The sequence below is a fragment of the Hippoglossus hippoglossus genome, chromosome 22 (genome assembly GCF_009819705.1).
Source record: "Hippoglossus hippoglossus isolate fHipHip1 chromosome 22, fHipHip1.pri, whole genome shotgun sequence".
Taxonomy (NCBI): Eukaryota; Metazoa; Chordata; class Actinopteri; order Pleuronectiformes; family Pleuronectidae; genus Hippoglossus; species Hippoglossus hippoglossus.
The window spans coordinates 23143168-23171139 of NC_047172.1; the positions used below are offsets into that span (position 1 = coordinate 23143168).

Below are 27972 nucleotides of genomic sequence, written 5' to 3' on the forward strand. Positions count from 1 at the left end.
GTTGGAGGCAGCAAGAGTGTTGTATTTATGTACATGTTGGGTGGATCATGTTTTAAAATAATTTAGAGACGTTGTTTGATTGTTGTACTCTGGAAGAACGACTGATGCCGAGGATGTGAGCTCTCATTGACTCAGTGTGTGGCTCTTAAAAGAGCCGTTGTGTTGTTGAGCTGTTGTAAAGTGAGTTTATCCACCGAAGCCGTACAGAGTGCGGCCCTGTCTCTTCAGAGCATACACCACGTCCATGGCGGTCACGGTCTTCCTCTTGGCGTGCTCGGTGTAGGTGACAGCATCGCGGATCACATTCTCCAGGAAAACCTTCAACACGCCGCGGGTCTCCTCGTAGATCAGACCGGAGATACGCTTCACTCCGCCACGGCGAGCCAGGCGGCGGATGGCGGGCTTGGTAATTCCCTGGATGTTATCACGGAGAACTTTGCGGTGACGCTTTGCGCCTCCTTTACCGAGCCCTTTTCCTCCCTTTCCTCGTCCAGACATTTCTCTTCAGTAAGATGAGATCTAGTGAATAGAGTGCTCCGCGGGAAACACAGCTATTCATAGCCTGTCTGATGACCTGATAGAAGACAGAGGCGGCCGTATTCCTCCTCTGTGGATCCTCATGGCCGCTCATAATAAACAAGTGGTCACACAAAGACTCAGCTCATCATTTCTCCCTTAACTCTCCTGTTATCCTCAAATTGACAATGTTTATCCTTTGAGTCATTTTGACCACGGCAATAAAAACCTCCAGACAATTATTATAATAAAAAATGTAACCTAAGTGTATGTTTCAAGTATGGTTTGTTTCTTTTTTGACTACTTAAAAAGACTTATCTAAAACACAACCCCCACCAACCCCACAATACATCCCAACTACCGATTATGCAACTAAATATGCAAATAACCATAAAATCTCACCAATCGACCTATAATTTTAAGGAGAGATCTTTGGGGGTTTTAGAGGATTTATGTTCTTCCAAGTACATTGTATGTAACATTTGGAGATAAAAACTATTGTTGTATCTTATGTTTGGGGTCAATTTGACCCCAGGATAAGCAAACAGAAAGATCTTATTTCTAAAATACAATATTGAGCAGCCAAGTTTTTCCAACTGTCTCCCAAATACACGTGCCTGCCCTCAAAATGTGTTATCTCATGTATATCTCTGTTGAATGTTATGAAGAACACAAAAGCTGGTTTGATGTCTTGGATATGGATATCATTTTTTGACGGAAAGCGTTTCTGCTGGTGGTTGAGAGACAACAGGAGGATCAGCACCAAAGTTCTCATCGGAGGAGGAAGCCTCAAAATCAGGGTCCTCCTCAACATTCTCCTCCATTTCAGACATATTCTCCTGTCGTTTTCACTGTCAAATAGCTGTGACAAAACCTCACTGGCAGAAACCCTTTCTTAGACGCTATTATCAAATTGAGAACAAGCATGAACAGAAAGCACATAGATCAGGGAAATGGTTTAGAAAGCTGCTGTACATGCCTCCCCATGTCTGGTGAACCATCAGTGGTTCTCACACTACAGTTGTGGTCGGGTAGATTAGGGCCCCAAAGCAGAAGGTTAAGATTAGAAGAGTACATGTTATAGAGACCTCGATATCATCCTAAACAATCAATATGAATAAGTGTAAAATAACCCTGATGCGTGCACTATGGGTCCAGGTCAATGAATATACATATTCATGAAAAAAAAAAACTTTAACCTGCTGTCCCCATTTAATAGGAAAAGTCATATGTGTAGCCAAAAAAACGAGTTACCTATTTATTTTTTAAAAGATTTTAAAGATTTAATGGGGTCAAATTGACCCCAAGGACAATAGGAAGGTAAATTACAACAAAGACTTAACAATCTAAAAGTCGATAGACAAATTGACTCTTTAAATGTGGTCTGGATCGGGTCCAGTCTACACCCAGGACATGGTCAAACGTTACACCCCAGCCCGTTCACTCCGCTCTGCTTCTACCAATCGGCTTGTTGCTCCCTCACTGCGAGCTAAACACTCATCAAAATCATGACTGTTTGCTGTCCTGGCTCCTAAATGGTGGAATGAGCTCCCCATTGACATCAGGACAGCAGAAAGTTTACACATCTTCCGCCGCAAACTAAAAACACACCTCTTCCGACTATACCTTGAATAACATTTTAAACTAACAATTTAGTAGCACTTAAATGGCACTTACTTATAGCACTTTGTAGTTTTGCTTTTTTGAAGAAATTGTACTTTCTTGATTCTTGTTGTTCTGGGTTTGTACCCTCATGGTTGAATGCACTTATTGTAAGTTGCTTTGGATTATAGCGTCAGCTAAATGAAATGTAAAAACAAATATAAAGTACTATATAAATAAAGTCTGTTTGAATGGTTAAAATAACATGTTTACATGATACAATTTACACACAGCAATCTACACTTACACTTACGTACATACTTATGTACATTCTGGATACACAGAGTGTTTGTTGACACTAAGGCCTTCATTTGTAATATGAATATGTTATTGGCTATAAAAGTCTGAGAAAACTTGATCTATTGATCAATAAGTAACATATTGACAGGTTGACAGAGATTTCTCACAGACTAGTCAAATAGTTTTTGAGAAACCTCTGTCATGTTTTAATGATTATTTTTCACAAATAATTATCAAAATATTATACAGAAACATGTATCCTAGTGTTAATGTGTAGAGCAAATGTTGGTATTTACTAAATCGGACAGCAGAGAAACAGCAAATTCCAGTAAAGCTTAAACATTTTCTGCAAAATAAATGATGGAACCTGTTGACTTTTTATATTAAATGAAAGAGAAATGTGCCACAATATTAATTTGATCATTGCTTGAAGTGAATATTTTGTAAAAGTGACAAAGTCAACATGGATATGAAATGTAGTCCTAATAATAGTACGACTCTCCAGCATCCTCAGCATGACACGTTCACGGCTCTGATAGGAAGTCTGGCTCAACTTCACCATGAGTCTCGTCCATCAGCGGTGTGTTTGCTGCCTGCACAATAACTTGACTTTAATACAAAGGGATCATCAGCAGGTGCTTGTTTTTACTCGGTCTCTCTGAACAAACATGTGGAGCAGCTGGGAAACGGGTTTTGGTGGAGCTGTGGAGCTTTTGAACTCATTTTAGGAGAGAAACGAGTGGGAAAAGCCGCTGAGCAGCGCTGCTCACCGCGGTGAACGGGTGAGGTTTGGAGGCTCCACCGACAAAATGCAGAGAGCATCAGAGCTCTTCATGACTTCAATATGAAGACAGACAAGTCCGCTACCTGCTTCCTCACTGTCAGCCTCCAGCACCGCTCACCCACTGAGTTTTCACTCGTTTATCAGTGAAGAGAAAACACAAGTGTCTCGGTGTTCACACTGCACACAGGAGCCACGGCTCGACTGAGTCTTCACGGTTCTCATGGTGTGTTCAAGTACCGCCTCCCGATCAGGACTCTTCTACAGTCCGGTCACTCACTCCGATAGTTCCTCGTTGATCTAAACGCAAAGAGAAAGATGGCAGAAGTCGCTCCAGCTCCAGCTCCAGCCGCCGCCAAGGCTAAAGCGGCCAAGAAGAAGGTCGTGAAACCGAAGAAGGTCGGCCCCAGCGTCAGTGAGCTCATCGTGAAAGCCGTGTCCGCGTCCAAGGAGCGGAGCGGCGTGTCAGTGGCCGCTCTCAAGAAGGCTCTGGCTGCCGGAGGCTACGATGTGGAGAAGAACAATGCCCGCGTCAACAACACCATCAAGAAGCTGGTGGTCAACGAGACCCTGGTCCAGACCAAGGGAACCGGGGCCACTGGCTCGTTCAAGATGAGCAAGAAGGTGGAGACCAAGGTCCAGAAGCCGGTGAAGAAGGCCGCTCCCAAAGCGAAGAAGCTCGCCGCCAAGAAACCCGCAGTGGCTAAAAAGCCCAAGTCAGCGGCAGCCAAGAAGCCAGCAGCCGCTAAAAAGTCCCTGAAGAAGGTGACGAAACCAGCAGCGGTCAAGGAGCCCACCAAGAGCCCCAAGAAGGTAGCGAAGAGCCCCAAGAAGGTGGCGAAGAGCCCCAAGAGAGTGGCGAAGAGCCCCAAGAAGGTGGTGAAAAAGGCCCCTGCTGCCAAGAAAGCCCCCGCGAAGAAGGTCGCCAAACCCAAAGTGAAGAAGACAGCAGCCAAGAAGAAGTGAGCTGTCCTCACTGTGAAACATGTCCATCCTGGTAAAAGGCTCTTTTAAGAGCCACACACGTCTATCCACAAAGAGCTGCTTCCTCATCAATCATCACCACTGACAATAAATATGTAGAGACAGAGTTCTTAACTAAAGGGAGTCAAGTTATATAGAAAGATATTAAATATGTATCTCTTACAATGTCAAGATTTAGAAGTTATTTCACAGCAACAGTAAAATAAAACATATTTAGAGAAGCAGACTACTACTGACACACACACACACCATGTAACAGGATGTGCAACGATTTCAGCTTTACATCATATACTATACTTCTTTAAAGAGTGTTCCTTTGTTCAAATTTGTTTTGTAGAATCACATTAATTCTCTTACTATGGATTTATCGTAGCTTCCTCTTTAATCCGTCTTTAATTGCTAAATATATAAGTGACACTTAAAAACTATATAAACTGTATATATATATATATATATACACACACACACACACACACAAGCATGAGAACTAGTAAAGTAATGAAGTTGTGGGTGAGCTGCTTAGAAAAATGACAATTCCAGCTTCACATCACATGTTTATACTGTAATAACATCAGGCAGCCAATAGATGGTGCCGCTCTCCAAATATGTGAACCGGAACCACGTCCACTACCAGATGAACTCTCCTACATGTCCTGTCAGAAGCTTTGTTTTCCAGTAGCTCAGCTGCTCCTGTTTTATTGCAGCTTCTTGTCTGTTCTGAGTCATAAAAATGAGCTCTGTAGCAGCAAAGACTTGATCAGTGGCTGTAATTAAACTAAAGTATTGATGAACCAACAGAGGGAAAGTCATGTGGTTAAATTTACTCACAGGCAGCCGAGTGTTTTTCCATGTGGCATTTTTCTCAGATTTATGATTAAAACACTAAGATAATTTTTCAGAGTAGAATTATACCTTGTTTCAGGACCATGGACAGAGCTGTTTGTTGTGTTTAGGTGCAGCACCTCAACAGTGTGTTTCTCTGAATGGATGTTGTGGAGCAGAGCGCAGCTGCTTTACACTTCAAGTCTGTGCAGAAACACACTTAGGTTACAACTGGGTAAGATGAGCCACCCCCTGTATCTAGATAACTATAAAAAAAGTTATGTGTGCACAAATTAAGGAAGTGTAGTCGACATTACTCATTCCATCTTTCACTCAAGCACATGGAGAGAGTGGTAAGCAAACTAGAACTAATATATCTTTGTCAAGCAAAGTGAATTCATCATGATACTAAAATTATCAGTCTTGTATATTAATTAAAATAAATATGTTCTTGACATTATTTCAATGATAATTGTGTTTAATGATAATAATTTAATGACTGATAATACTGTAAACAACTTTAAAGAATTGATTCCTCTGACATTATATTCACAGCCATGTGTCGGTACAATACATGAAAGTTGTCAAAACTTCACTCCCAAACTAGTTGATAACTTTGTTGAATGTACAGCAGCCTCATTACAAGCAACCGCTCGCTCTGCTGACCATTAAGAAAGTAAACCAGGGCAGAAAAAAATCCCCACCTCCTCATCATGAGTAACACAAATCATTGATTCTTGAGACATGGGACAAAACACGTCCAGCAGTTGAAACTGTTATTGGGTTTAAAAATGAAAATATTTTCAATTGTAGATGTTATGCAGGATATTAATAGAATGTATTCAACATGATTATCCCCTTCAATTTAATTACTATAATATCAAATCTATGACACAGTCTTCCCAATACATCTAAAACATCAAGTCCACTGAGAAGGCTTCAAACATTCATGTGCAATAAAATGGATACAAATATTTTGTAATGATTAAAACAAGCTTATTTCCACATAAGAAAAACTGAATATATCCTATCAGAGCAAAATTGAACTTTAGTGACAGCTGCATATTTCATAAGGTTTCAAAGTTGTGTCCCAGTTTTTCTGTCAACACCATGAGACATTCATTAAAATGAAATAAAATGTGCTAATATTAGGGGCAGCAGTCACTCTGAAGGATCCATTCTCACATTCCATTCATGCAGAGTGCTTTCATGGCAGACAGGGTCAGATGAGTTTAATAGTTTTGATGGTGGGTATTGGGTGTGTCCACATACAGTCTTTTACACCCAGTGCTCAAGTGTAAATCAATAGCAATTTAGTTTTTCAGATTTAAAAGAGTTTATTTCCAATCATAATCACTCCTTTGTATATAAACCTCTCTATCCCTATACTCACAAGTATTTCTAACCATGACAATGGCCCTGTGTACACACAGTTGGTGCAAAAGACAAAACGTCTGAAAAATTGGATACCATGGACAGAGAGCGGTTGTTATGGTTACATTACATTACATGTAGCTAACGCTTTTAACCAAAGCAACTTTCAATAAGTGCATTCAACCATGAGGGCACAAAGCCAGAACAACCAGAATCAAGAAAGTACAATTTTCTTCAAGAAAGCCAAACTACAAAGTGCTATAAGTAAGTGACATTTAAGTGATACTAAATTGTTAGGTTAAACTTTCATTCAAAGTTGAGTGAGCTGCTCTGATTGGATGTGGAGCTTATGTGGACTAATGATATGGGTATGTTGATAACACTTAAGATAAATCAATAACCATTAGCAGTCTCAATACACCAGTGTATTACAGCACTATACAAATAAATCAGTAATTATATTATTTGTAATATACTGTGCCTGTGGACACGAGACAAGAACATTTTCAATATGAAACCTAATTATTTAATTCAACCATGATCTAATAAACCACAGTTACAGTATTAGTTAAAAGTGGATATTTTACCATTGATTGAACAAGTCATCAGAGTCAGGACAGTTTGTCTCCATAGAGAAAGTGTGTGGCTCTTAAAAGAGCCGTTGCTTTGATGTCTCCTTAGAGTCGTTTACTTGGAGCTGGTGTACTTGGTCACGGCCTTAGTGCCCTCAGACACGGCGTGTTTAGCCAGCTCCCCGGGCAGCAGCAGGCGGACGGCGGTCTGAATCTCCCTGGAGGTGATGGTGGAGCGCTTGTTGTAATGAGCCAGACGAGAGGCCTCACCGGCGATGCGCTCGAAGATGTCGCTCACGAAGCAGTTCATGATGCCCATGGCCTTGGAGGAGATCCCAGTGTCGGGGTGGACCTGCTTCAGCACCTTGTACACGTAGATGGCGTAGCTCTCCTTCCTGGACTTTCTCCTCTTCTTTCCGGCCTTACCGGGGGCCTTCGCCACCGCTTTCTTGGAGCCCTTCTTGGGCGCAGGCTTCGCTGGTTCAGGCATCGTCACGATATTAGTCGATTCAATGAATGCAGACGTCAGTGGCCAGGCTGTATTTAAACACATCACATGTAAATCTATCTGTGCCGTTCCCTCTCTGTCATTGGCTGAATGTTGAGCGTCAGTGTAAGAGCACTTGGGACCTCAACTGGAACATTTGGGGGGTTAAGAAATGCAAGATGTCTGAAAGTATATATGTTATTATTATTTATGTTAGTGTCACATTAGTATCATTTAAAACAATCTGAACTAAAGCAACCTGATAAATACACAGCTCTAAATGTTAAGGGTAAATAGAAATATTGGGACAATGGACCTGAAAGATCAAAGCCCAATTCATATGGATCTAGCTATAGGACCACAACCTGGAGACTGAACATCGGGATATTAAATAAAAAACAGCAAAAAACCCATACAAGATAATTTTGGGATGAAAGTGGGGAAGTGTCTTCTCCAATACTTTGCCATGGGTGTAAAGTGGTCCTGAGGGGGGAATTATAGGCTACTATTTAAAAAAGCAGAGAAAATACAAATGGAGCAATTACAGTCCGATTAAAAAAGAAATTATGTTTAAAAACCAAATCCATGAATGAAAATGGAAATAGATAAGAAAAATAACAAACTACATGAGATCTATTCTAATGATATTTTAAAAAAGCAGTTTTTTCTCCAAACAATGGATGGAAGAATTGTTTTATCCGATAAAATTACCTAAGATGAAGGAAGAACAAAACAAGCTCCGAATTAGTGAAATCAAAAATGAAGAAATCAAAAGTGTAATATGTAATTTGAAACCCAATAAAGCAGCAGGACCAGATGGTTTTCCATCTGAGTGGTACAAGGAAATGAAGGGTTTGTTGATCCCGACAATGAAAGCCACATATAATCAACAATACCCAATGACTCTGGATCAGGAGGAAAGAATCCAACCGGGCCCCAAGATGCTAGTGACATGGACCCAGGTCTGTTCAACCTGTGGCAGGCCTGCCTTAGAAGAGGGTGTCTTGTGAATTAATGCTGAAACACCTGATGATGCTAAGATACACAACTAACAATATGTCCCTAACATCCGCTAACATCAACTGGTGGTAGACATTAATTTAGCTTGGTTTCAGGTTACAAATAATTTAGATCTTAGCCAGACCATAAGCTCAGACTTCACCTACGAGTAAACATTCCAAAAGACTTATAAGACCTGAGTGTAACTTTAAATGTTAAGCAGTTAAGTCAGAAAATACAAGCTGATATTAAAAGGGATAGTTCACCCAACAAACAAGTTGGATGTATCCTATAAAAGAAGATCTAACCAGGGACTCTCCACATACTGTACTTTTTAATAATTAGATGACAGTGAGCAATTTCATGTGACTCAAAGGAGTACGTGGGCTAATTAATAGCAATTCTTTGAGATTTCTTCAAGTCCGCCACTATATCAATAATTTTGTCACAGAGAGTAAAAAGGCGTTTGAAAATACCCTATTAAACCTATTTATAATGCATATAGGGCCGAGTCTGGGCTTAAAGACATCTCAAGACTCTTTAAAGGACTTCAGGATATGAAACAACAAGCACCATCTAAAATCACTACCATTTGTTCTGGGCTTTTCCAAATGTAAATTCCTTCTGGCACTAAATTCTGAAAAAACTCCTGAGTGTAGCTGCAAGAAAATCCATCACAAAGAAATGGTTAAAGCCACATTCCCATCAGTAAGGGTTTATTATGATATCATCAATGGCATTAAACTTAATGGAAGGTGTATTGGCCATTTTACTTCACTCCACGTTTCAATAGGCCACTTAATGTCAGCCTGCAGAGTGATAATCAAGTTTAACTCGTGTCCAACAGATATACTTCTGGCCTGGTTGTGAAAACCCAACGTCAACACACTTCAACCGGAGGCCAGGAAAAACTTGAAAGGGTTTATTTGCACGGTTCCAGCAAATGGCTTTTAAAAACACCTTATCTCTATCCATTACCGACTTGGTGATGCGTAAAGTCCAAGTATCCGTAACATGTCCATCGTCACACTGCCCGTTGCAGGTCGCATTATCATATATCACGGTGTCACTGTCAAAAACTTGTGTTGATCCACTCCTTCGCAGACTTCGCACACCAGATGATATCAATGACCAATATATAACTACGCATGTGCACTAACCTGCACTACGGCCTCCACAACTGTCGCAAACAACAAGCCGCAAACACCCAAAGCAGAATATAAATAAATACCAGCAGACACACACTACAACATATATTTTAACTGTATAAAAATGAAACTATAAACTTGGATAACTTCAGAACATGTCAAATCAACATGTTTTTCCAACCTTTGCCCTGCTTTGGTGTGTTCACACCTATACTTGGAGCTAAAGTTGAAACCAGGTCTGACAAAGGCTACAAATTTTAAACTGATGCATTTGATACATTGTATCAGGACCATGGAAAGAGCTGTTTTTCATGTTTAGGTGCTGCACTTCAACAGTTTTATTTAGGTTTGATCTGGTGTTTGCATGTGGTCGATTGTTTCTGTTGCGTTCGATGATGGAACCTGTTGACTGTCATTAAATGAAAGAGAGATGTTCCCCAATATTGATTTGATCATCGCTTGAAGTGAATATTGAGTAAAATTGACAAATTCAACATGGACATGAAATGTAGCCCTAATTATAGAATGACTCTCCAGCATCCTCATCATGACACGTCAAGGCTCTGATTGGAAGTCTGGCTCAACTTCACCATGAGCCTCGTCCATCAGCGGTGTGTTTGCTGCCTGCACAATAACTTGATTTTATTACAAAGGGATCATGTGCCTGTAATGCCACTGTTACAATTATGTGTCACTTGTTTATAAGGGCTCCAAGTTTGTCTTTCAAAACAATTGGAATGTTTTACTAAAGGCATCTTTTTAAATAACTTAAACTGTTTGATAAATGTTTGCACTGAGTAGATCAGTTTCTCAGAAAAAGCAAGGTCATCTCAGGATCTTAAAGTTGACACATGTATTTTAGAACTCAACTCAGTTAAAATAAACATTTTATTTCATTGCAGATCTGACTCTGGTTCCATTCAACAGGTGAAGTGAAAGTTGTAATATTAATGAATATTAGATTAATAGCAAGCCGGGTCTTAGCCTGCATACTTTCCAATGTGTATTATTTGCAAAGCTATTAATGTAACAAATATTTTACTGTAAAGTCTTTAGTATATAGTATTGTGAAAAACTAACAACAGTTTGCTGTTCAATTAATGTTGTAAAACTAAAATACAGTTAAATGTTGTTTAAACCTGTAAAAATAGTTATTGTACGATGCTGTAGTTACTTTACATAAATTATTTGTATTTGAAAATAATTGAATAGTAACTTTATTTACCAGATAATTACTGTAAATTCTGCAGTCAGTTATTTACAGTGTATTATATGTATGAACAGTCAGTAACTAGTGAGAGAAGCGGAGGAGTTTTGTCTTGAGTGCAGTGAAGTGGCTCTTAAAAGAGCCGTTGTTATCGTCAGTGGAGCAGAAGCAGTTTAAGCTCTCTCTCCACGGATGCGGCGGGCCAGCTGTATGTCCTTGGGCATGATGGTAACCCTCTTGGCGTGGATGGCGCACAGGTTGGTGTCCTCAAACAGGCCGACCAGGTAAGCCTCGCTGGCCTCCTGCAGAGCCATGACAGCGGAGCTCTGGAAGCGCAGGTCGGTCTTGAAATCCTGAGCGATTTCTCTGACCAGGCGCTGGAAGGGCAGCTTGCGGATCAGCAGCTCCGTCGATTTCTGGTAGCGACGGATCTCTCTCAGAGCCACGGTACCGGGCCTGTAACGGTGAGGCTTCTTCACGCCGCCGGTGGCCGGGGCGCTCTTACGAGCAGCCTTGGTGGCCAGCTGCTTCCTGGGGGCTTTGCCTCCGGTGGATTTACGAGCGGTCTGCTTGGTTCTTGCCATTTTGTTTCTTGTCTCTCTGATCGGGAGAAAAAGTGATGCAGAGACGCGACACTCTGCTTTTAAACTGCGGAGCCAGCCGTGAAATGGTGACGCTGCTTCAGATCCCCGGGTCCTGATTGGTGAGAGGCTCCTCCTGGGGTACTCGCTGCTTATTGGAGGAAAGTGGAGTCCATCCTTCGCTGCTCTGCTGGAGGCTTCTATTCTGGTTGGTCTGGCATGAACCGTCCCGCTCGCTCCGCGGATATATAAAGGAGGGTTCGAGCTGTTCACAGCAGTTTCTCTTGACGTGTCTTAGGAAACAAACTTCATCCATAATGTCTGGCAGAGGTAAAACCGGCGGAAAGGCCAGAGCGAAGGCAAAGACTCGCTCGTCCCGCGCTGGGCTCCAGTTCCCCGTCGGTCGTGTCCACAGGCTGCTGCGTAAAGGCAACTACGCACATCGCGTTGGTGCCGGCGCCCCCGTCTACCTGGCGGCTGTGCTGGAGTACCTGACCGCTGAGATCCTGGAGCTGGCTGGAAACGCCGCCCGCGACAACAAGAAGAGCCGTATCATCCCCCGCCACCTGCAGCTGGCCGTCCGCAACGACGAGGAGCTCAACAAACTCCTGGGCGGAGTGACCATCGCTCAGGGCGGCGTGCTGCCCAACATCCAGGCTGTTCTGTTGCCTAAGAAGACCGAGAAGGCCCCCAAGTCCAAGTAAAGCAAAGCTGCTTGAAACCACCGACACAAAGGCTCTTTTAAGAGCCACACACTCTGGTAGAGAGCAAATCTCCTCATGTCACACACCAACCACCATAATACAGAAGTACAGATTTAAAAAAAAAAAAAAGATGTTTATTGTTGTTCAACATGTACCTTTAACATTTTAGGGAAGGATTAAACTGATCTTTGAGTTAACTACATCAAGAATATATGTATAAATGTACTTTTGTGTACGTACAGAGTTTGTGACTCAAATTTAATCTTAGTTAACAAGGTATTTATTACATTAACATTGTAACACTTGTAACAGTGATACAACATGAACTTGTAATGGTGACACAGACAGCATTTGTGTATGTGTGTGTGTATGTGTGTATGTATGAATGCAGTGAACATTGACTGACCATTGGCTCAATTTACCACCACATCACTGGCTCTTTTTACTCCACAACCACCAATTTGACAAAACACTTTCACACAGTAGCTCAGATCGTTAGTTACGTACTGTAACTCTGGATTCTATGAGTATAGGCGCAGCCCTTTAAGGCTATCGCTAGTGGGTTTATCCCTCGCGCCCATGCGCAGCACTGAAAACTTTAGATAAGCCTGTGTCTTCGTCAGAGGATGACTGAACACTGTTCTGCCACCGAAACCCTCATGACAGGAAGAAATAGCAGCAGCGTATGATTTAACTGTGCTGAAAGCCAAATTTCCTATCCATCAAGAGCTGGAGGAATGACAACACCTGAGGCAGGGGACACGCAGTGGGATCCAAACTCCTGTCTACACACCAACGCTGAAAAGCGGTCCATTTGGATGTGTACGAAGCTCTGGTAGATGCGGCCCTGGCGCCTTGGATAGTGCGCACAACATCTTGACAGAGACCCAGCCTCTCTAAATGTTCCCGTTCAGCGGCCAGGCCCACAAACGCTGACCTATCATGGGGTAGTTCCTGATCGCTCCTTCTGCCTGAGAGAGAGCGTCCCCGCACCACGGAATTTCCCACGGCAGACCTGAGATCAGTCGTTGCAGACATGGAAACCATCACTGTTGTGCAAGTTCACAACTCTCATGAACTAGTTCAAAGTTCAGTTCATACAAGTAAACGTTCATAGTTCACCATTTAAATTCTGAACTAGTTCATAGTTCAGTTCATTTCATAGTTTTAAGGTGGAAAGTGAGAATGAAAGACCTAACTTGTTTTTTAAAGAAAACTTTATCCATCACTACCCCTTGCCTTAAACTCTACTTCATATGTATCAAAGACATTTTTTAAAACATTTTTTTAAATTATTGCTAATTTTGCCTGTTTATTTATTCATACCCTGCAAACAAAAGGCACAATAAATCATAGTGCTATGCCTTGCTATGAAACCAATTATTAGGCTAGACCTTAAATTCTATCATTTAAATTTATAAAATAAATGTGTGGACAGAGGACAAAAAGGTTTTTGGGGGGTTTGTTTTATTTGTCTGTTGCACCTACCTTTACAAAATGGCTTCAGTTAAATAATGTAGGCTATGTAATATTGTAAAAAAACATGAAATGAAAATGAAATGAAATGAAACATGAAAATCAAGATGGCCATTTTTATCAAACAGCTCAAGAGAGGTAGGTTGTTAACTTTTCAGACAAAGTCCTGAAATACTACTTGGACAGCTTAACAAGTACTGATGACATGCATTTGAACATCAAAAACTCCTTTTTAACTCTTTATACTGTAAACTGCACCCCTGTAGAACTCAGGTGCCCCTCTGTTATGGGACTGACACTCAAAACTCTGAGTAAACAAACATGTAAACAATGTTCTTATCAAATAATCACACAAGCTTGCTTAGTCCACAGACTAGACTACTGCTTTTTGTTAGCATTTAAAAGAAATTGCTTTTCAAAGTTGGCATCTCCCAACCTGTTTCTCCTGGGCCTAAAGATCTGGCCACCAATGCTGAATAGCCTCTCTACTGGAGTGCTCGAAGGGAGTGCTGTGTTGTATTTGACAAACAGCTTTGTCAGTTTTGGTAAGACTGTACTCCGTGAAGTCATCATTGGTCTGTGCATCCAGGTAGATGTCCACCTCAGACTTTTTGACACTTGATGGGCGGTTAAATTTGAAAAAGGATGACCTTTTGCTCTCAGAGCCACCAGATGACTGGGCTTGATTAGAGTCATTAGCTATGTCAACAGATTGAAATTCATGCGATATTGCAAGCGCTTAATCTCATCCTCCACCGAGTCCATCTTGAATGCTGGCAGTAGTATAGCTGCCAGTATGTTTTCTCTCTTTTCGAGCATGCCTTCCACTCTTGTAGAGAGTGACTGTATCATGTTCTGGATGAGGGGACGACATGCAATTAAACCTTGCGTAGCCATAGGCTCAAAACTCTCATCCAATAGGCCATTCAAATCATTCTTCAGCTGGACAATAGTGGGAGCCAGGAACCCAAGGAATGAGTTTTTCTCCCCCTGAAGGATGTTCAAGGCAGAGGCTAGGGGGCTCATCACATTCACAAACTTGTGTATGAAGTCGATTTCTTCTGGAGTAAATCGACGTAGGCCAAACTCATCACAGACAGTGTGCAGGAGGAGTCTGTCATATTCAGGATCCTTAGACAGACTGGCCTGGGGAATCATAGTTGCTATTTTAGACAGTCGCTGCATGGAGAGGAACATAGAGTTCCATGGTCTTCATCTGTGATTAAAGTATGACTTTGAAGTTGATCAAAGGAATCCTCCTTTGATAGGAATCCTCCGTTGATCAACTTCAAAGTCATACTAGTGTTGTAGAATGAAACAGATCATAGCAAATTAGCTCACCTATTTAAGAGAAACATTTGTCAGTGGAACCAGACACGACAACCGTGAGTCAACATCAGACACACGAGAAACTTCTCTCCAGTGACTTTCGACCATCACAAGACAAGAGAATACTCTACAAAAACTTTTGTACACAGCTACAGAAGAAAGTACTCTACAGAAACCTTCTTGCTACACTGCAGCACCTGTTAATCAACATGGAGAGGATCAAAAGCTCAGGAGATGAGCAACACAAGTGCAGCATGAAGAAAATGGAGAAGGAGAACATTCCGTAACGTTTTAGCTAGACCTCAGATAATATGAACGTGTTCACCGTTCAAATTCATTATTTGTCATTAAGTTGCGTTCAGTTCATCGTTCTCATAAAAATGAACGCGTTCATGCACAACACTGGAAACCATGACGCGCCCGTGCGCTCCGGAGCTATGAGGATGGCTGACAGCCGTTCCTCCCGCACTCGATCCAAGAACCCTGGTATCAGAGGACCCGGTGGAAAAGCGTAAAGAAGCATCTTGGGCCACGGTCGATGCGCTAACGCGTCCACTCCCAGCGGAGGATTGTCTCGCACGCTCAGAGAAAACCACAAAGCGCACTGTGCGTTTCCGCGAGAGGCAAACAGATCCACTTCCGCTTTGCCGAACCTGTTCCAAATCTGGATCACCAGTTCGGGATGGAGCGCACTCCCCCTTGGCGATTTATGTAGGCTGCCGTCGCCTTGTTGTCTGTGTGGATCAGAACGTGTTGTTCCCGCAGCAGTGACGCAAAGTGCTGGAGTACTTTCCACACCGTGAGGAGCTCCAGCGCGTTGATGTGGAGGGACATGTGAGCTGGCCACTCTCCTCCCACCACTTGTGACAGACACGTTCCCCCCCATCCCGAAAGAGATGCGTCTGTGAACACTGAAATGTGTGATGCAACTCTGCCCAGCGGCACTCCCGCTGACAGTGTGCGGGGATTCCTCCAGTAGACTAGATCTGCGTCCACTGAGGGAGGAACGGCAACCATGCGTCTTCGCTGACGCACAGGATCGACGTGCAGACGAATGAACCATCTCTGCAGACGTCTCATGTAACAGGCCCAGGGGCACTACCACGTGACCTGCTGACATCATGCCCAGCAGCCGCATGACAGAGAGAGCTGTCACCACACTGGGGACCGTGACGCGGCGGAGAAGAGCTGTCAAATTCTCCACTCTCTGCTGTGAGAGCCTCGCTCTCATGCTAACGGAGTCTAGCTCCACCCCCAGATACGTCACGAAAGAGAGCGGAACTCTTCTTCCAGTTTATTGTGAAGCCCAGACTCGACAGATGACACACCAGTGTTTTTGTCTGTAAGGCAGCTTCCTCCCTGGAGCGAGCTAATAATAGCAGATCGTCCAGGTAGAATAACACTCTCATCCCTGTCCTGCGTAACGGCTCCAGACACGTTTCCACACACTTGGAGAAAGTGCGTGGAGCCAGAGAGTAACCGAACGGCAGGCGGTTGTACTGATATTGTATCCCCTGGAATGAGAAGCGCAGGAATCTCCTGTGTTTCGGTATGATCACGTGGAAATATGCGTCTTTCAGATCTATGGAGGGGGGCAAACTGCAGAGTGTAACCTCGGCTGACAATCCTGTCCATCCATTTGTCCATCAAACATACGCGCTGCCACTCTGAGTAATGCTCTGAGAGGGGGCGTGCATCCACTTGACATGCTGTGGTTGTCATGGTGACGAGCCAAGCCAGAGCCCTGACCGCCGTTGTTCGCATCGGAGCATGACGCTGACACGAGGATCACACGTCGATGTCAGAAAACCGCCGTTTAGAATGTCTTTGTATTTTAAAAAGGCTCCTGAACGCATCTCCTTTGAGCAGTCAAACCCTCACTCCTTGAAGAAAGAGGGAGGGAGACGCTGAGCGCAGACAGAGGTGTGTGTGCTGTCCTCACGAGGCGTGGCGACGTTCTCTCGTGGGCTCATAGTCACACTTACTGTCAACAGAAAAAGGTGTGGATGGACACTCACACTGTTTGTGTGACAGCGGAGATGTATTGGTTTAGTGCCGTGAGTCCGCGCTGCCTGTTAACCGAGAGGTTACCGGCGGCCGGCTCACACAGTGTGGGGGTGTGTGTGTAACAGTTGCGGCAGAGTCAGCAGACTCAGGGACAGACTGTTTAGAGGATGTACTGCTCTTCTGTGGAAGATGTTTGTGTTTTATTTCAAAACGTTCCACATTAACACACATATCCCCCCACAAGTCATTGTCTTCTCCCCTGTTTCTTGGGGGGTTCCTCCGTGGGGTTGGACCAAGAACAGGCCACCCGCCGACTCTTGCCTCCCCACCGCGGTGTCTGCCGTGCAGCCGGGAGCGAGGGTCGATGAGGAGGGGGCTGAGCAGGAGGAGCGGGAGGACGTCTCGTTCGCTGATGCTGAGGATCCCGGCGGTCTCGCCGGTGATCCTGAGAGCGGTTGGACCGGGACATGTGCCTCCTGATCTTGTCGGCCTCATCTGCAGTCTTCTGCATATGGTCCAGAGCAGTCTGCAGCCGGGGCCCGAACAGTCCATCAGGGCTGATAGGGGCTTCCAGGAGCTCCTTCTGCAGACTCTCTGTCAGGTTGGAGAGGTTCAGCCAGATGCTCCGGTGGATCATCGTCTGCCAGGCGGTAATGCGGGCAGACGCGACAGCGACGGAGGCACTCAGTGACAGGAGTGTGCTGGAAGCCTTTGCCAGGTCCTCTGCCCGATCGGACAGGAGGTCAGGTTCGTTGGCCATCGAATTCATCCAGTGCGCTAAAAGCGCTACATTGTTCGCTGCTGCCGAGGTCTGGATGGCACACTGGTGCGAGCGGTCTGCCAGCCTCGCGATCATCTGGCTCGAAGGGGAGGGCGGTGTAGGCCGCCGTCCCCCGAGGGGATTCACTCTGACGCCCAACACGGAAGCCAGGCTTGGCTCCAGTGGAGGTACTGGAGGGAAGCCTCGGTCAGAGAACCCCACCACCCTTGTGATGGGGACGTATGAGGCAACCGGCGCCTTCAGCTTGCCCGGCTCTTCCGCCGAACCGGACTGGTACGCCTCGATGCCTGGGAAACGGGGCCAAAAAGCATCGCATCGGGTCTTGCGTGCCGGGACGAATACCCCGGTCATCTCGTCCGGCGGAGCAGCGGCTTGCCGGCATGGCACCGTCAGGTTCCTGGATGCGGCTGCTTTTTGGATTATGTCCGGAAGGTCCTTGACCAGGGCGCCAATGGCCGTCAGGGGAGTGGAGGCCGGCGGGAAGTCCGAGAACTCCGACCCCTCCGGCTGGAGGAGGGGAGCTGCAGGTGGATTATTTGCATCTTGAGCATCGGGAGCGGAGTCGGCCGACTCCGATCCTCGTTCGTCTAAGCGGAAAAGACCCGGAGCGGAGAAACCGTCTCCGGCCATGTCGGCGTAAGCGTCGGCTCGCCTGCGTTTCTCCTGCTCCGTCAGGAGCTTGCAGTAAGGACACTTGGCTCCGGGAGTAAGTGCCAAGCCGGCATGTTCTGGACCCAGACACGACTCGCAGCGGGCATGCAGGTCGAACGATAAGATGTAGCCGGTCTCACAGACCGGGCACAAGCGGATGGAAGAAGTCATAGTGGAAGTTGTTTCGAGCTTACTCATGGTACACTGAAGAAAAAGGGGAACCGATCGCCCGGTCCAATTTATACGAGGTGAGACCGGGGGTGGGGCCCACAGTAGGTGGGCGTGGACTAAAGTTTTCAGTGCTGCGCATGCGCGGGAGGGATAAACCCACTAGCGATAGCCTTAAAGGGCGAAGCCTATACGATATAGAACAGTAAACAAATCGTTCTTTCGCCGTAGCCAGGGGTCGGTAACCCGCGGCTCTGCAGCGGCTCCCTGTACAGTGTTGTGCATGTCGCGCATATTTTTCGTGAACAGTGAACTCACGTTCACGTTAATTTGTTAAATCATCATTGTATCAGGCCAGCATGAAATACCAGGAGCGGGCAAATGTGTGTGTGTGTGTGTGTGTGTGTGTGTGTGTGTGTGTGTGTGTGTGTGTGTGTGTGTGTGTGTGTGTGTGTGTGTGTGTGTGTGCCCCCAGACAGCGCACACACACTGTCTGGGGGCACACATGTTAAACTTGGCCCATTTTGTCATAATTTTGTTGGGGCAGGGGAGCGGGTGGGGCATGAAAAATATTCTAGCTCCAAAGTGGGGCATGACAGAAAAAGTTTGAGAACCACTGATGTAGTCTGTGTTTCATATATGTCATAAAGAATATCTGCTCTGCAATGGGATGAGATGGACTGTAATGACAACAATGCTGATAGTGAATCTGAACATACTATAACTTTTTTATCTTGTTTTGCTCTGTCCACTGTAATGCCATTGTTATTGCCAACATCTCTACTGTGTATACTGTCATACTATTTACATTTAACTCTGGGGTAACAAAAGCAAACCCAGTCCTTCCTTCCTTTGGCTCCTTTGACCCATCTGTATATATTGGCTCCAGAGTATTGTGCGTAGTCCTTAGTCTTACCTCTACTATGTCTGCCCAATTTCCTTTTCTTTTGTCTATCTTCATTTGTTCTTGAATATAAAAGTCATGTCATACAGGAGGAAAATGGAACTGTTGCACTGTATAGTTTTTCAAGTAACCTGATATTTTTTGCCATTTTAGTTGTTGTATATACATAACATTCGGTCTTAGCTTTTTCCCTTTCCCAGCATGGTCTAAGGGCCCTCACAGTTGGGTGTTCTTCTTCTTTGTGTTCTTGTAGGTTTGACCAGTAGTTTAGAATAATCTGTTTGTATCTGAGGTTCAGTGGCATTTCCCCCGTCTCCACTTGGACAGATATATTTGGCAAGTACTGACATTAAATTCACAGCCATGTGTCAGTAACATACATGAAAGTTATCAAAACTTCACTCCCACACTAGTTGATAACTTTGTTAAATGTACAACAGCCTCATTACAAACAACCCTTGACACTAGGGCTGAACGATTTGGGAAAATAATCTAATTGCGATTTTTCCCCCAATATTGCGATTGTGATTTAATATGCGATTTTTTTATTTTATCCTCTTTTTCCCCCCAACAAAACGTAATGAATGATTTAAATATGACCAACACATCGTCCATTCATTAAGCCGTGCAGCCAGCACCATATTTGACGCGTTGTCCGTCGTGATGCAGACGTGTTTCTCCTCGTGGAGATCCCAGCTGGCAAGCCCCTCTCTCAGGCCGGCTGCAATATTTTCCCCTGTGTGGTCGTCTGGGAAGTACGCAGCTTGTAGGCAGCGAGCTTTGAGGTTGAAATCTTCATCAATAAAATGGACTGTAAGACTCTGGTAAGGCTCAGATGTGCGGCTTGACCACATATCAGTAGCAGTAGCAAAAAACTCCACCATTTTAAGCTCCGCGGCGACTTTCTCTTTGCACTTGTTGTACAGCTCCGGTATGGCAGTCTGACTGAAGTATGTACGGGAGGGTATACTGTACCGTTTATCAAGCGTATTTATCAATGCCGTGAACCCAGGCTTGGTCACCGTGCTGAGAGGCACCATATCTTTAGCTATGAACTCGATTATCGCCCGAGTGATTTCCCTGTGCCGTTTTGAATTGTGGTCATATGGAGTGACACTATCAAACATTTCGGTCAGTGATCCTTGTCTTGAGGTATTTGGCTTGTCTGGCGCACTGGTGCTCGGCATTTTGGCCATACAACTGTCGTACATGGTTTTATGGTATTTTTTTAAGTGCTGGAACAAGTTTGTAGTGTTACCCCGTGAAGTAGCAACGGTAGCACGGCATGCTCTGCACAACACCTGACACTGCGCAGCATCATCTTTTTTGAAGCCAAAATAATTCCACACCACCGACGTGCTGTTCCTCTTCGTGACTAAAGTCTCAGTTGTGTCAGTTTCTGACTGTTCCGTTGAGCCAGAGGCCATTGTAACAGGTTAAAGGGCAGCATGAAATGTTGATGCAGCCCAGTGCCCTACTCTCTTTCGCACGTTGTAATCGCGCACGTTGCGGTTAGAAAATCGCGTTTTATCCTATCGCGATTTTATCGCAAATGCAATTAATCGTTCAGCCCTATTTGACACTGTCGCCCTGCTGAACAATAAGAAAGTAAACCAGAAGAGATTAGCTCCATGGTATAATTATGAAATATCTGTTTTAAAACAGACATCACAGAAGCTGGAGAGGAAGAGGCGTTCCACCAACCAAGATGATTTTCACCTAACCTGGAAAGATAGCCTGATATATAACAAGAAGGCACTGAGAGATGACAGAGAGTCATAGTTCTACTGATCCATCTATTCCTCTTGCTCTGAGGAGCAATGATTTCATGAGCTTATTTAAAAATACAATTATAACTATCAGGGAAAAAATCCCCACCTCCTCCCCATGAATAACTGCTATTGGATTTGAAATGAAAATATTTTCAATTCTAGATGTTATGAGGGAAAAATAATACAATGTTTTCAACATGATCATTCCCTTCAATTTAATTTAATTATTATAATATCAAATGTATGACACTTACTGTCTTCCCACTACATCTAAAACATCATGTCCACAGAGAAGGGTTCAATCATTCATGTGCAATTAAATGGATACAAATATTTTTTGATGATAAATATAATGAAGGTTCAGGAGGGAATCTCCAAACAGTAAAAGAGTAAAACAGCATAGGAGTGATCATATATGGTGCATGTATAAAATTCCCTGCTGGAGCACGGTCGACGTCACATCACATCACTTGTGTTCTGCTTTAGAGACCTTGTGCTCATGCACACAGCTCGTGTTTAGTAGCAGACTTACCTAGAAAGTAGTTAACTCCCTCGCCTGGCAGGTTCGTTGGCACAGCTGTAAAATATCCTTGTTTGAACATTTTGCATTAGTGACAATGTCAGTTTTTATCACTTATACCTGATGTTGTGTTTCATTGTACTATGACACTGGTTGTAAATATTAGACTTTGTTTAGAAGCTCGTGTGATAATTAGCAGGCTATTAGCTTCGCCCAGGAGGTCCTGAGCTGAGTGACTGGGCAGGTGTGTACCACAGCTCATATGCTACACCTTGTCATTTATGTTAGTGCCTGTTTGTTTAGTCAAATGTAAAGTTTGAATATAGCCTGCCATAATACTATATCATGTGCATGCACTGCTGCCTTGTGGTCAATTCATGGCATAACATCACTATGCTAAGAAATGATCGATAATGTTTACTTCCTCATTTAATCATCAATGTGTTTGTGTAATATCAGATGTTTTCTTCCCTGATTTTACAGCAACTCTTGTTGATTTCCTGTCCAAAGTGAAGGATTTATGGTATAGGGATTGGGAAGAAGTCGACCTGCACATCATAGGAACTGGTTTTCTCACATTTGGCTCCGTGATGCCTGGAGCCCGGCCAGGGAAGACCAGATAATCATTTTCTGGAGGTTTTTAATTGCTGTGGTCAAAATGACCCCAATGATAAATGTTGTAAATTTGAGTATAACAGGAGCGTTAAGATTGAAATTGGTAGTACGTAAAACAGTATGTATACTTTGCACATTACATGGGAGCATTGCACTTCATACATTATGGTGGGAAAAATGTAATGTATGGTTATTCACATATTTTGACCGTGTTATCTCAGTTATAACTCTGTAGCAGTAGAATGCTTATTGGTTTATAATTGTTCTGGGGGATCCAGGGGCTCTGGGGGAGTTGCATGTATCTTGCATTATTAAAGAATAGGTGACCAGTCAACATTGTCTACCTGCAACCATTACAGTTTGGAACCCCATGGCTTTCCTTAAAAACCATACCAATCATTACATTACATTTACATTTCATTTAGCTGACGCTTTTATCCAAAGTGACTTACAATAAGTGCATTCAACCATGAGGGTACAAACCCAGAACAACAAGAATCGAGAAAGTACAGTTTCTTCAAAAAAGCAAAACTACAAAGTGCTATAAGTAAGTGCTACTAAATTGTTAGTTTAAAAATTGTATTCACACCCCCTCCTCAAATCAGACACCTAGTCAAATTACAATCAAACAACGTCTCTAAATTAATGGAAAACATCATCTTGTTAATAATCAATATATGAACCATGATAACTCGTGATTTTTTTTTTTTTAAGTTTGTCTCTAGTGAGTTTCCCCCCAACATGCACATAAGTACAACACTTTCTTGCTCCCTCCAACAATCATAACCACATTTATACTAACCTTACTTATATCTCAGATTGGTCAAGTATCATGTGACTGTCGAGAAAAAGGATAATTTTGATGTGGGTGAGTTGGTTGGTCAAGTCACTCTGAAGGATCCATTCTCATATTCCACCTATGCAGAGTGCATCCTTGGCAGACAGGGTTAGATAAGTTTAATAGTTTTAGAGTAAATTGCACCCAGTGCTGAAATGAAAATCTTCCATCTCTCTAACACTATTCTGACTAGTTTTTTCCAACCATGACAATGGCCCTGCAGAGTAGTGTTAATAAACTTGAACCTAAAGACAAAACCACGTCTGAAAAAGGCTGTAATTTTCAGAGTATAATCTTAACCTTGTTTCAGGACCATGGACAGAGCGGTTTGTGTTTAGGTGCTGTTAAGTTTGAGGCTCTGAATGGATGTTGTGGAGCTAATGACTAAATAAATGGGTATATTGATAATGCTAAAAAGATCATAAATCGATGACCATTAGAAAAAGCCTCAATACACCAGTGTGTATTAGCACTATACAAATACTTCAGTCCTTGTAACGCATCTAATAGATTTTACCTGTGGACACGGGACAATAAAACTAATTCAATATGAACCCTAATTATTAAATTCAACCATGATCTAAGTAACATGTTACAGTATTATTTAAAAGTGGATGTTTTAATATTGATGGACATGTCGTTAGTGTCAGGACAGTTTGTCTCCATAGAGAAAGTGTGTGGCTCTTAAAAGAGCCGTTGCTTTGATGTGATGTCTCCTTAGAGTCGTTTACTTGGAGCTAGTGTACTTGGTCACGGCCTTGGTGCCCTCAGACACGGCGTGTTTAGCCAGCTCCCCGGGCAGCAGCAGGCGGACGGCGGTCTGAATCTCCCTGGAGGTGATGGTGGCGCGTTTGTTGTAATGAGCCAGACGAGAGGCCTCACCGGCGATGCGCTCGAAGATGTCGCTCACGAAGCAGTTCATGATGCCCATGGCCTTGGAGGAGATCCCAGTGTCGGGGTGGACCTGCTTCAGCACCTTGTACACGTAGATGGCGTAGCTCTCCTTCCTGGACTTTCTCCTCTTCTTTCCGCCCTTACCGGGGGCCTTCGCCACCGCTTTCTTGGAGCCCTTCTTGGGCGCAGGCTTCACTGGTTCAGGCATCTTCTCGATATTATTCGACCAAATGAATACAGACGTCAGTAGCCAGGCTGTATGTGAACACATCACATGTAAATCTATCTGTGCCGTTCCCTCTCTGTCATTGGCTGAATGTTGAGCGTCAGTGTAACAGCACGTGGGAGTGTCTCCATGTTCATGAGTCCATTATTCTGCTGCTGACAGAGGTTGAACTGTAGAGCTCAACTGGAACATTTGGGGGGTTAAGAAATGCAAGATGTCTGAAACTTTATATGTTATTATTATTGATGTTAGTATCACATAAGTATCATTTAAAACAATCTGAACTAAAGCAACCTGATAAATACACAGCTCTAAATGTTAAGGGAACACTTAATGGTACGGTGGCCCTGAGAGCTCAACTTAAGAAAACACATGCAAGTGGACAAAACACAAGCAAAGTAAGAAAACATCTTCATCAATTTCACAACACAACACAACACATTACAGAAACGCGCAGCAAATACAGAAAAGCGCAGCAAATAGAGAAAACGACAACGGAAGTGTTTCCAGAGGACAGCTAAAAGTGATGGACACTGCTGCCACAGGAGACACAAAAACGTCCAATACATCAAACAAATATGGTTCCACACAGGGGTCGGCAACCCGCGGCGCTGGAGCTGCATGCGGCTCTTCAGCCCCTCTGCAGTGGCTGTACAGTGTTGTGCATATTTTTCATGAACGGTGAACTTAACGAATCAGTTTTCATATGATTAACGTGAACGTGACCATGAACGTGAGTGAACGCCACGTTCATTTTTTAAATCATCATCGTATCAGGCCATCATGAAATACCAGGAGCGGGTGTGTGTGTGTGTGTGTGTGTGTGCTCCCAAATAGCGCACACACACACACACTGGCCCTGGGGCTCCGCCCCCGCTCACTAGCTCGGAGAGACGCACAGTGAGATCAGAGCTCGGAAGAGGGAGCAAAATTGCTCTTTTGATAGTAAAGGTTTCCTACCCCTGCACAATATGGACAATACATTGCCTCACGAACAGGGGCTTGCTTGTTAGCGCTGTTTATTCAGTTTAACAGGAGAAAACGGCATGTTTTGTTGACCGTTGACCGTTGAGGAGTCATGACGCTCTAAAGACAACATGATATTTGAGATCGTAAACAGCCCAGTGGGTCTCAGAGGGTTAACAGGATACATCTGCAGTAATAAAGTTTGTTATTTATTAAAATAAACCAAAATGTTTAAAGTTTAGCAAATTTTCCACGATCACTGACGGACACCGACTTTAACAACTCCAAACTGCGGCAGCAACAACAAGCGGACGTGTCCATCAGTTTTAGGAGTCCTCTGGAAACACTTCCGATGTCATTTTCTGTAGTTGCTGCGCGTTTCTGTATTTGCTGCGCATTTCTGTGTTTGCTGTGCGTTTCTGTAATGTGTTGTGTTGTGTTGTGAAATTGATGAAGATGTTTTCTTACTTTGCTTGTGTTTTGTCCACTTGCATGTGTTTTCTTAAGTTGCAGTGCGTTGAGCTCTCAGGGCCACCGTATTACGGTCACAGTAAAACACCAAGTCAGTTCGACTTCAGGTTTTTCAATCTGTCCATTTAGGAAGCCCAAGTGATTGTGAATGAATTTCACCTGTTTTGGTGCAAATGAAAGTGACAACAGGTGCAATGAAGAGGCAAAAGCAAGACAACAGAAAGGGAACAGTTTTATATGTGGTGGCCACAGACATTTGCTCTCTCCTCATCCTTCCTGACTGATTCTTCTCTAGTTCTGTGTTCTGCTAGTGTCCTTGTCACTACCTGTAGCATGAGGCGGTCCCTGCAGTCCAATCAGGTAGCAGAGGTAGTCTAGCTCCTCCAGGATGGAACATCCAAACGTGCAGGAGCAAGAAGGTTTGTTGTGTCTCCCAGCACAGTCTCAAGAGCGTGGAGGAGATAGAAGGGGACTGGGCGTTAGTTTTGTGTTCTGCTAGTGTCCTTGTCACTACCCTAGTTTCTCTCTGGTCACAACTGCTCAATAATCTGTGCCGCTGCTTCATAATCAGAGCAGAAGCTGCAGTTGGTTTGTACCGAGCTGGAGTTTCTGTGTCCTCCTCCACTCTCCTGCTGACCTGCTCTCACTTTAACTAATAAACACTCATCAGTTGTCAGGACCAGGGGTCTCATTTATAACCATTGTGTACGCACAAAACGGGGCCTGAAACGTACGTACAAAACTTCTCACGCAAACGTTTGGATTTATAAAAACAAACTCGACGGCAAAATTTGCGTATTTCCACGCAAACTCTCACCCATGTGTACAAACATTTTCGAGACGGGAAAGTGTTGATACAGATGTGAGGTGGTGAACTGAGGCCAGAATATTGATCCACTTCATCATTTACATTAAAACCAACAGCTGTAGTTGTGCTCGCGTGAATATCTGTTCCACACAAACCTTTTCATTCAAAAATATATAAAACAACTGACAGCAAATTACGTTCAGATTCCATTAAACAGCTGAGTTACAGAGCCGAGTCATTAACAGTTTTTAATAATATCTTCTAACACTGTGCGTGTATCACCAAATCACTGCAGTGAACGGGACTGTGCCATCAGGCGCACAGAGCGCACTGGAGATCACTTACATGAAATGAATAAAAAACATTCACTTTCCAAATAATATCCCAGAGTGGAGGTTAGGATCCACTGATGTGAGGTAATCGGTCAGATTGCTCTAAATAAATAAATACTGCCATGACACTGCTGCATGATGCTGCGTGATGGATGCACGCGAATGGAAGGATGAGGAGGAATCGAGGGTTCAGCGATGTCTGATCAGCTGATATAGATTCTATTGATCTGTGATCTGTGATCTTTGTGCTGAACTGAGTCAAGTATCACACAGATCGACCGATAGAACCGAACCATCCCAGTACAAACACAAGCATATGATAATAATTCTGTTAAATTCTATAGGTTGAGGACATCAAAGCTGCCTGTGAATTTAATAATCCTGCAGTTTTGGATGATTAAAATACGAACATGAGATTCAAAAAGTTCCCTCAAATTCTGAGAGTGTTTGAATTGGATCTTTTTTCATTTCAGGCTCTGTTCTTTCTATCGTCTTCACTCTCACACATTGTATTATCCACAGCAGCAGCAGAGTATCAGTGTATTTTCTTTATTAGTGACATCACTGCTGTCCCATGAATCGCTCTTCACCTCCACCTCACTAACAAACACCTCGATGTCAGTGTCAGAAAATTCCGCTTCCTCTTCTCATCGCTTGATGCCGGGACTCTGTCAGGACTCACCGTGGAAACCCATTGGTCAACAAACAAGTTCACAATGACCGAATTCAGAAATGGACACTCCGACAAATATATAATAAGAGCATATAACTTGCTCTTATTATATATCATATTATATATTTTTATACTTATTATATATTTGATATATATAAAAATGTGTTGCCTTAAATTTAAGGCAACACATTTTCACACATTCCCATGATACACCAAGTAAAGTCCAGTGATCTGAATGCATTGGTTTCAAGCTGTAATGAAACGTTTGAGGCTTTGTGTGCTGAGTCTGCTAATGATGAATTGGTTCTGTTGTTCATGAATCATTTATTAACAATAAGCTTATGCAGATGATCCAGTCATTCAAATTTTTTGAGAATTCCAGTCAAATCAGAAAAGAAAAACATTTGATATTCCACAAACACATTGATGATTAAATGAGGAACTCCTAAAGTGTTTCATGGACT

The 27972-nt window shown here is 43.4% G+C and overlaps 5 protein-coding genes and 1 long non-coding RNA gene across 6 annotated transcripts; 3 read left to right on the top strand and 3 right to left on the bottom strand.

Moving 5' to 3' along the window:
* Positions 1-137: 137 nt before the first annotated feature.
* LOC117756307 (histone H3-like) lies at positions 138-11474 on the bottom strand. Its single transcript, XM_034576737.1, has 3 exons — positions 11048-11474; positions 2939-2950; positions 138-502 (listed from the first exon to the last, which is right to left on the bottom strand). The coding sequence occupies exons 1-3, from the start codon at positions 11374-11376 to the stop codon at positions 187-189; spliced, it is 657 nt and encodes a 218-aa protein (XP_034432628.1). The 5' UTR covers positions 11377-11474; the 3' UTR covers positions 138-186.
* Positions 3040-4355, top strand: LOC117756225 (histone H1-like). The gene has a single exon (XM_034576643.1). The coding sequence runs from the start codon at positions 3518-3520 to the stop codon at positions 4163-4165; it is 648 nt and encodes a 215-aa protein (XP_034432534.1). The 5' UTR covers positions 3040-3517; the 3' UTR covers positions 4166-4355.
* LOC117756303 (histone H2B-like) lies at positions 7029-7453 on the bottom strand. Its single transcript, XM_034576733.1, has one exon. It carries the CDS (start codon positions 7439-7441, stop codon positions 7067-7069), a length of 375 nt encoding a protein of 124 aa, XP_034432624.1. The 5' UTR covers positions 7442-7453; the 3' UTR covers positions 7029-7066.
* LOC117756317 lies at positions 10890-27958 on the top strand. The gene is made up of 3 exons (XR_004612779.1): positions 10890-11004; positions 11167-11379; positions 27948-27958. It is a non-coding gene; the product is annotated as an uncharacterized LOC117756317 (long non-coding RNA).
* Positions 11611-12092, top strand: LOC117756257 (histone H2A-like). Its single transcript, XM_034576681.1, has one exon. It carries the CDS (start codon positions 11691-11693, stop codon positions 12075-12077), a length of 387 nt encoding a protein of 128 aa, XP_034432572.1. The 5' UTR covers positions 11611-11690; the 3' UTR covers positions 12078-12092.
* LOC117756304 (histone H2B-like) lies at positions 23866-24246 on the bottom strand. Its single transcript, XM_034576734.1, has one exon. The coding sequence runs from the start codon at positions 24238-24240 to the stop codon at positions 23866-23868; it is 375 nt and encodes a 124-aa protein (XP_034432625.1). The 5' UTR covers positions 24241-24246.
* Positions 27959-27972: the final 14 nt, after the last annotated feature.

Coding starts and splice junctions, on each gene's coding strand:
- LOC117756225 (XM_034576643.1), top strand. CDS start 3,518: ATGGCAGAAGTCGCTCCAGCTCCAGCTCCAGCCGCCGCCAAGGCTAAA.
- LOC117756303 (XM_034576733.1), bottom strand. CDS start 7,441: ATGCCTGAACCAGCGAAGCCTGCGCCCAAGAAGGGCTCCAAGAAAGCG.
- LOC117756307 (XM_034576737.1), bottom strand. CDS start 11,376: ATGGCAAGAACCAAGCAGACCGCTCGTAAATCCACCGGAGGCAAAGCC.
- LOC117756257 (XM_034576681.1), top strand. CDS start 11,691: ATGTCTGGCAGAGGTAAAACCGGCGGAAAGGCCAGAGCGAAGGCAAAG.
- LOC117756304 (XM_034576734.1), bottom strand. CDS start 24,240: ATGCCTGAACCAGTGAAGCCTGCGCCCAAGAAGGGCTCCAAGAAAGCG.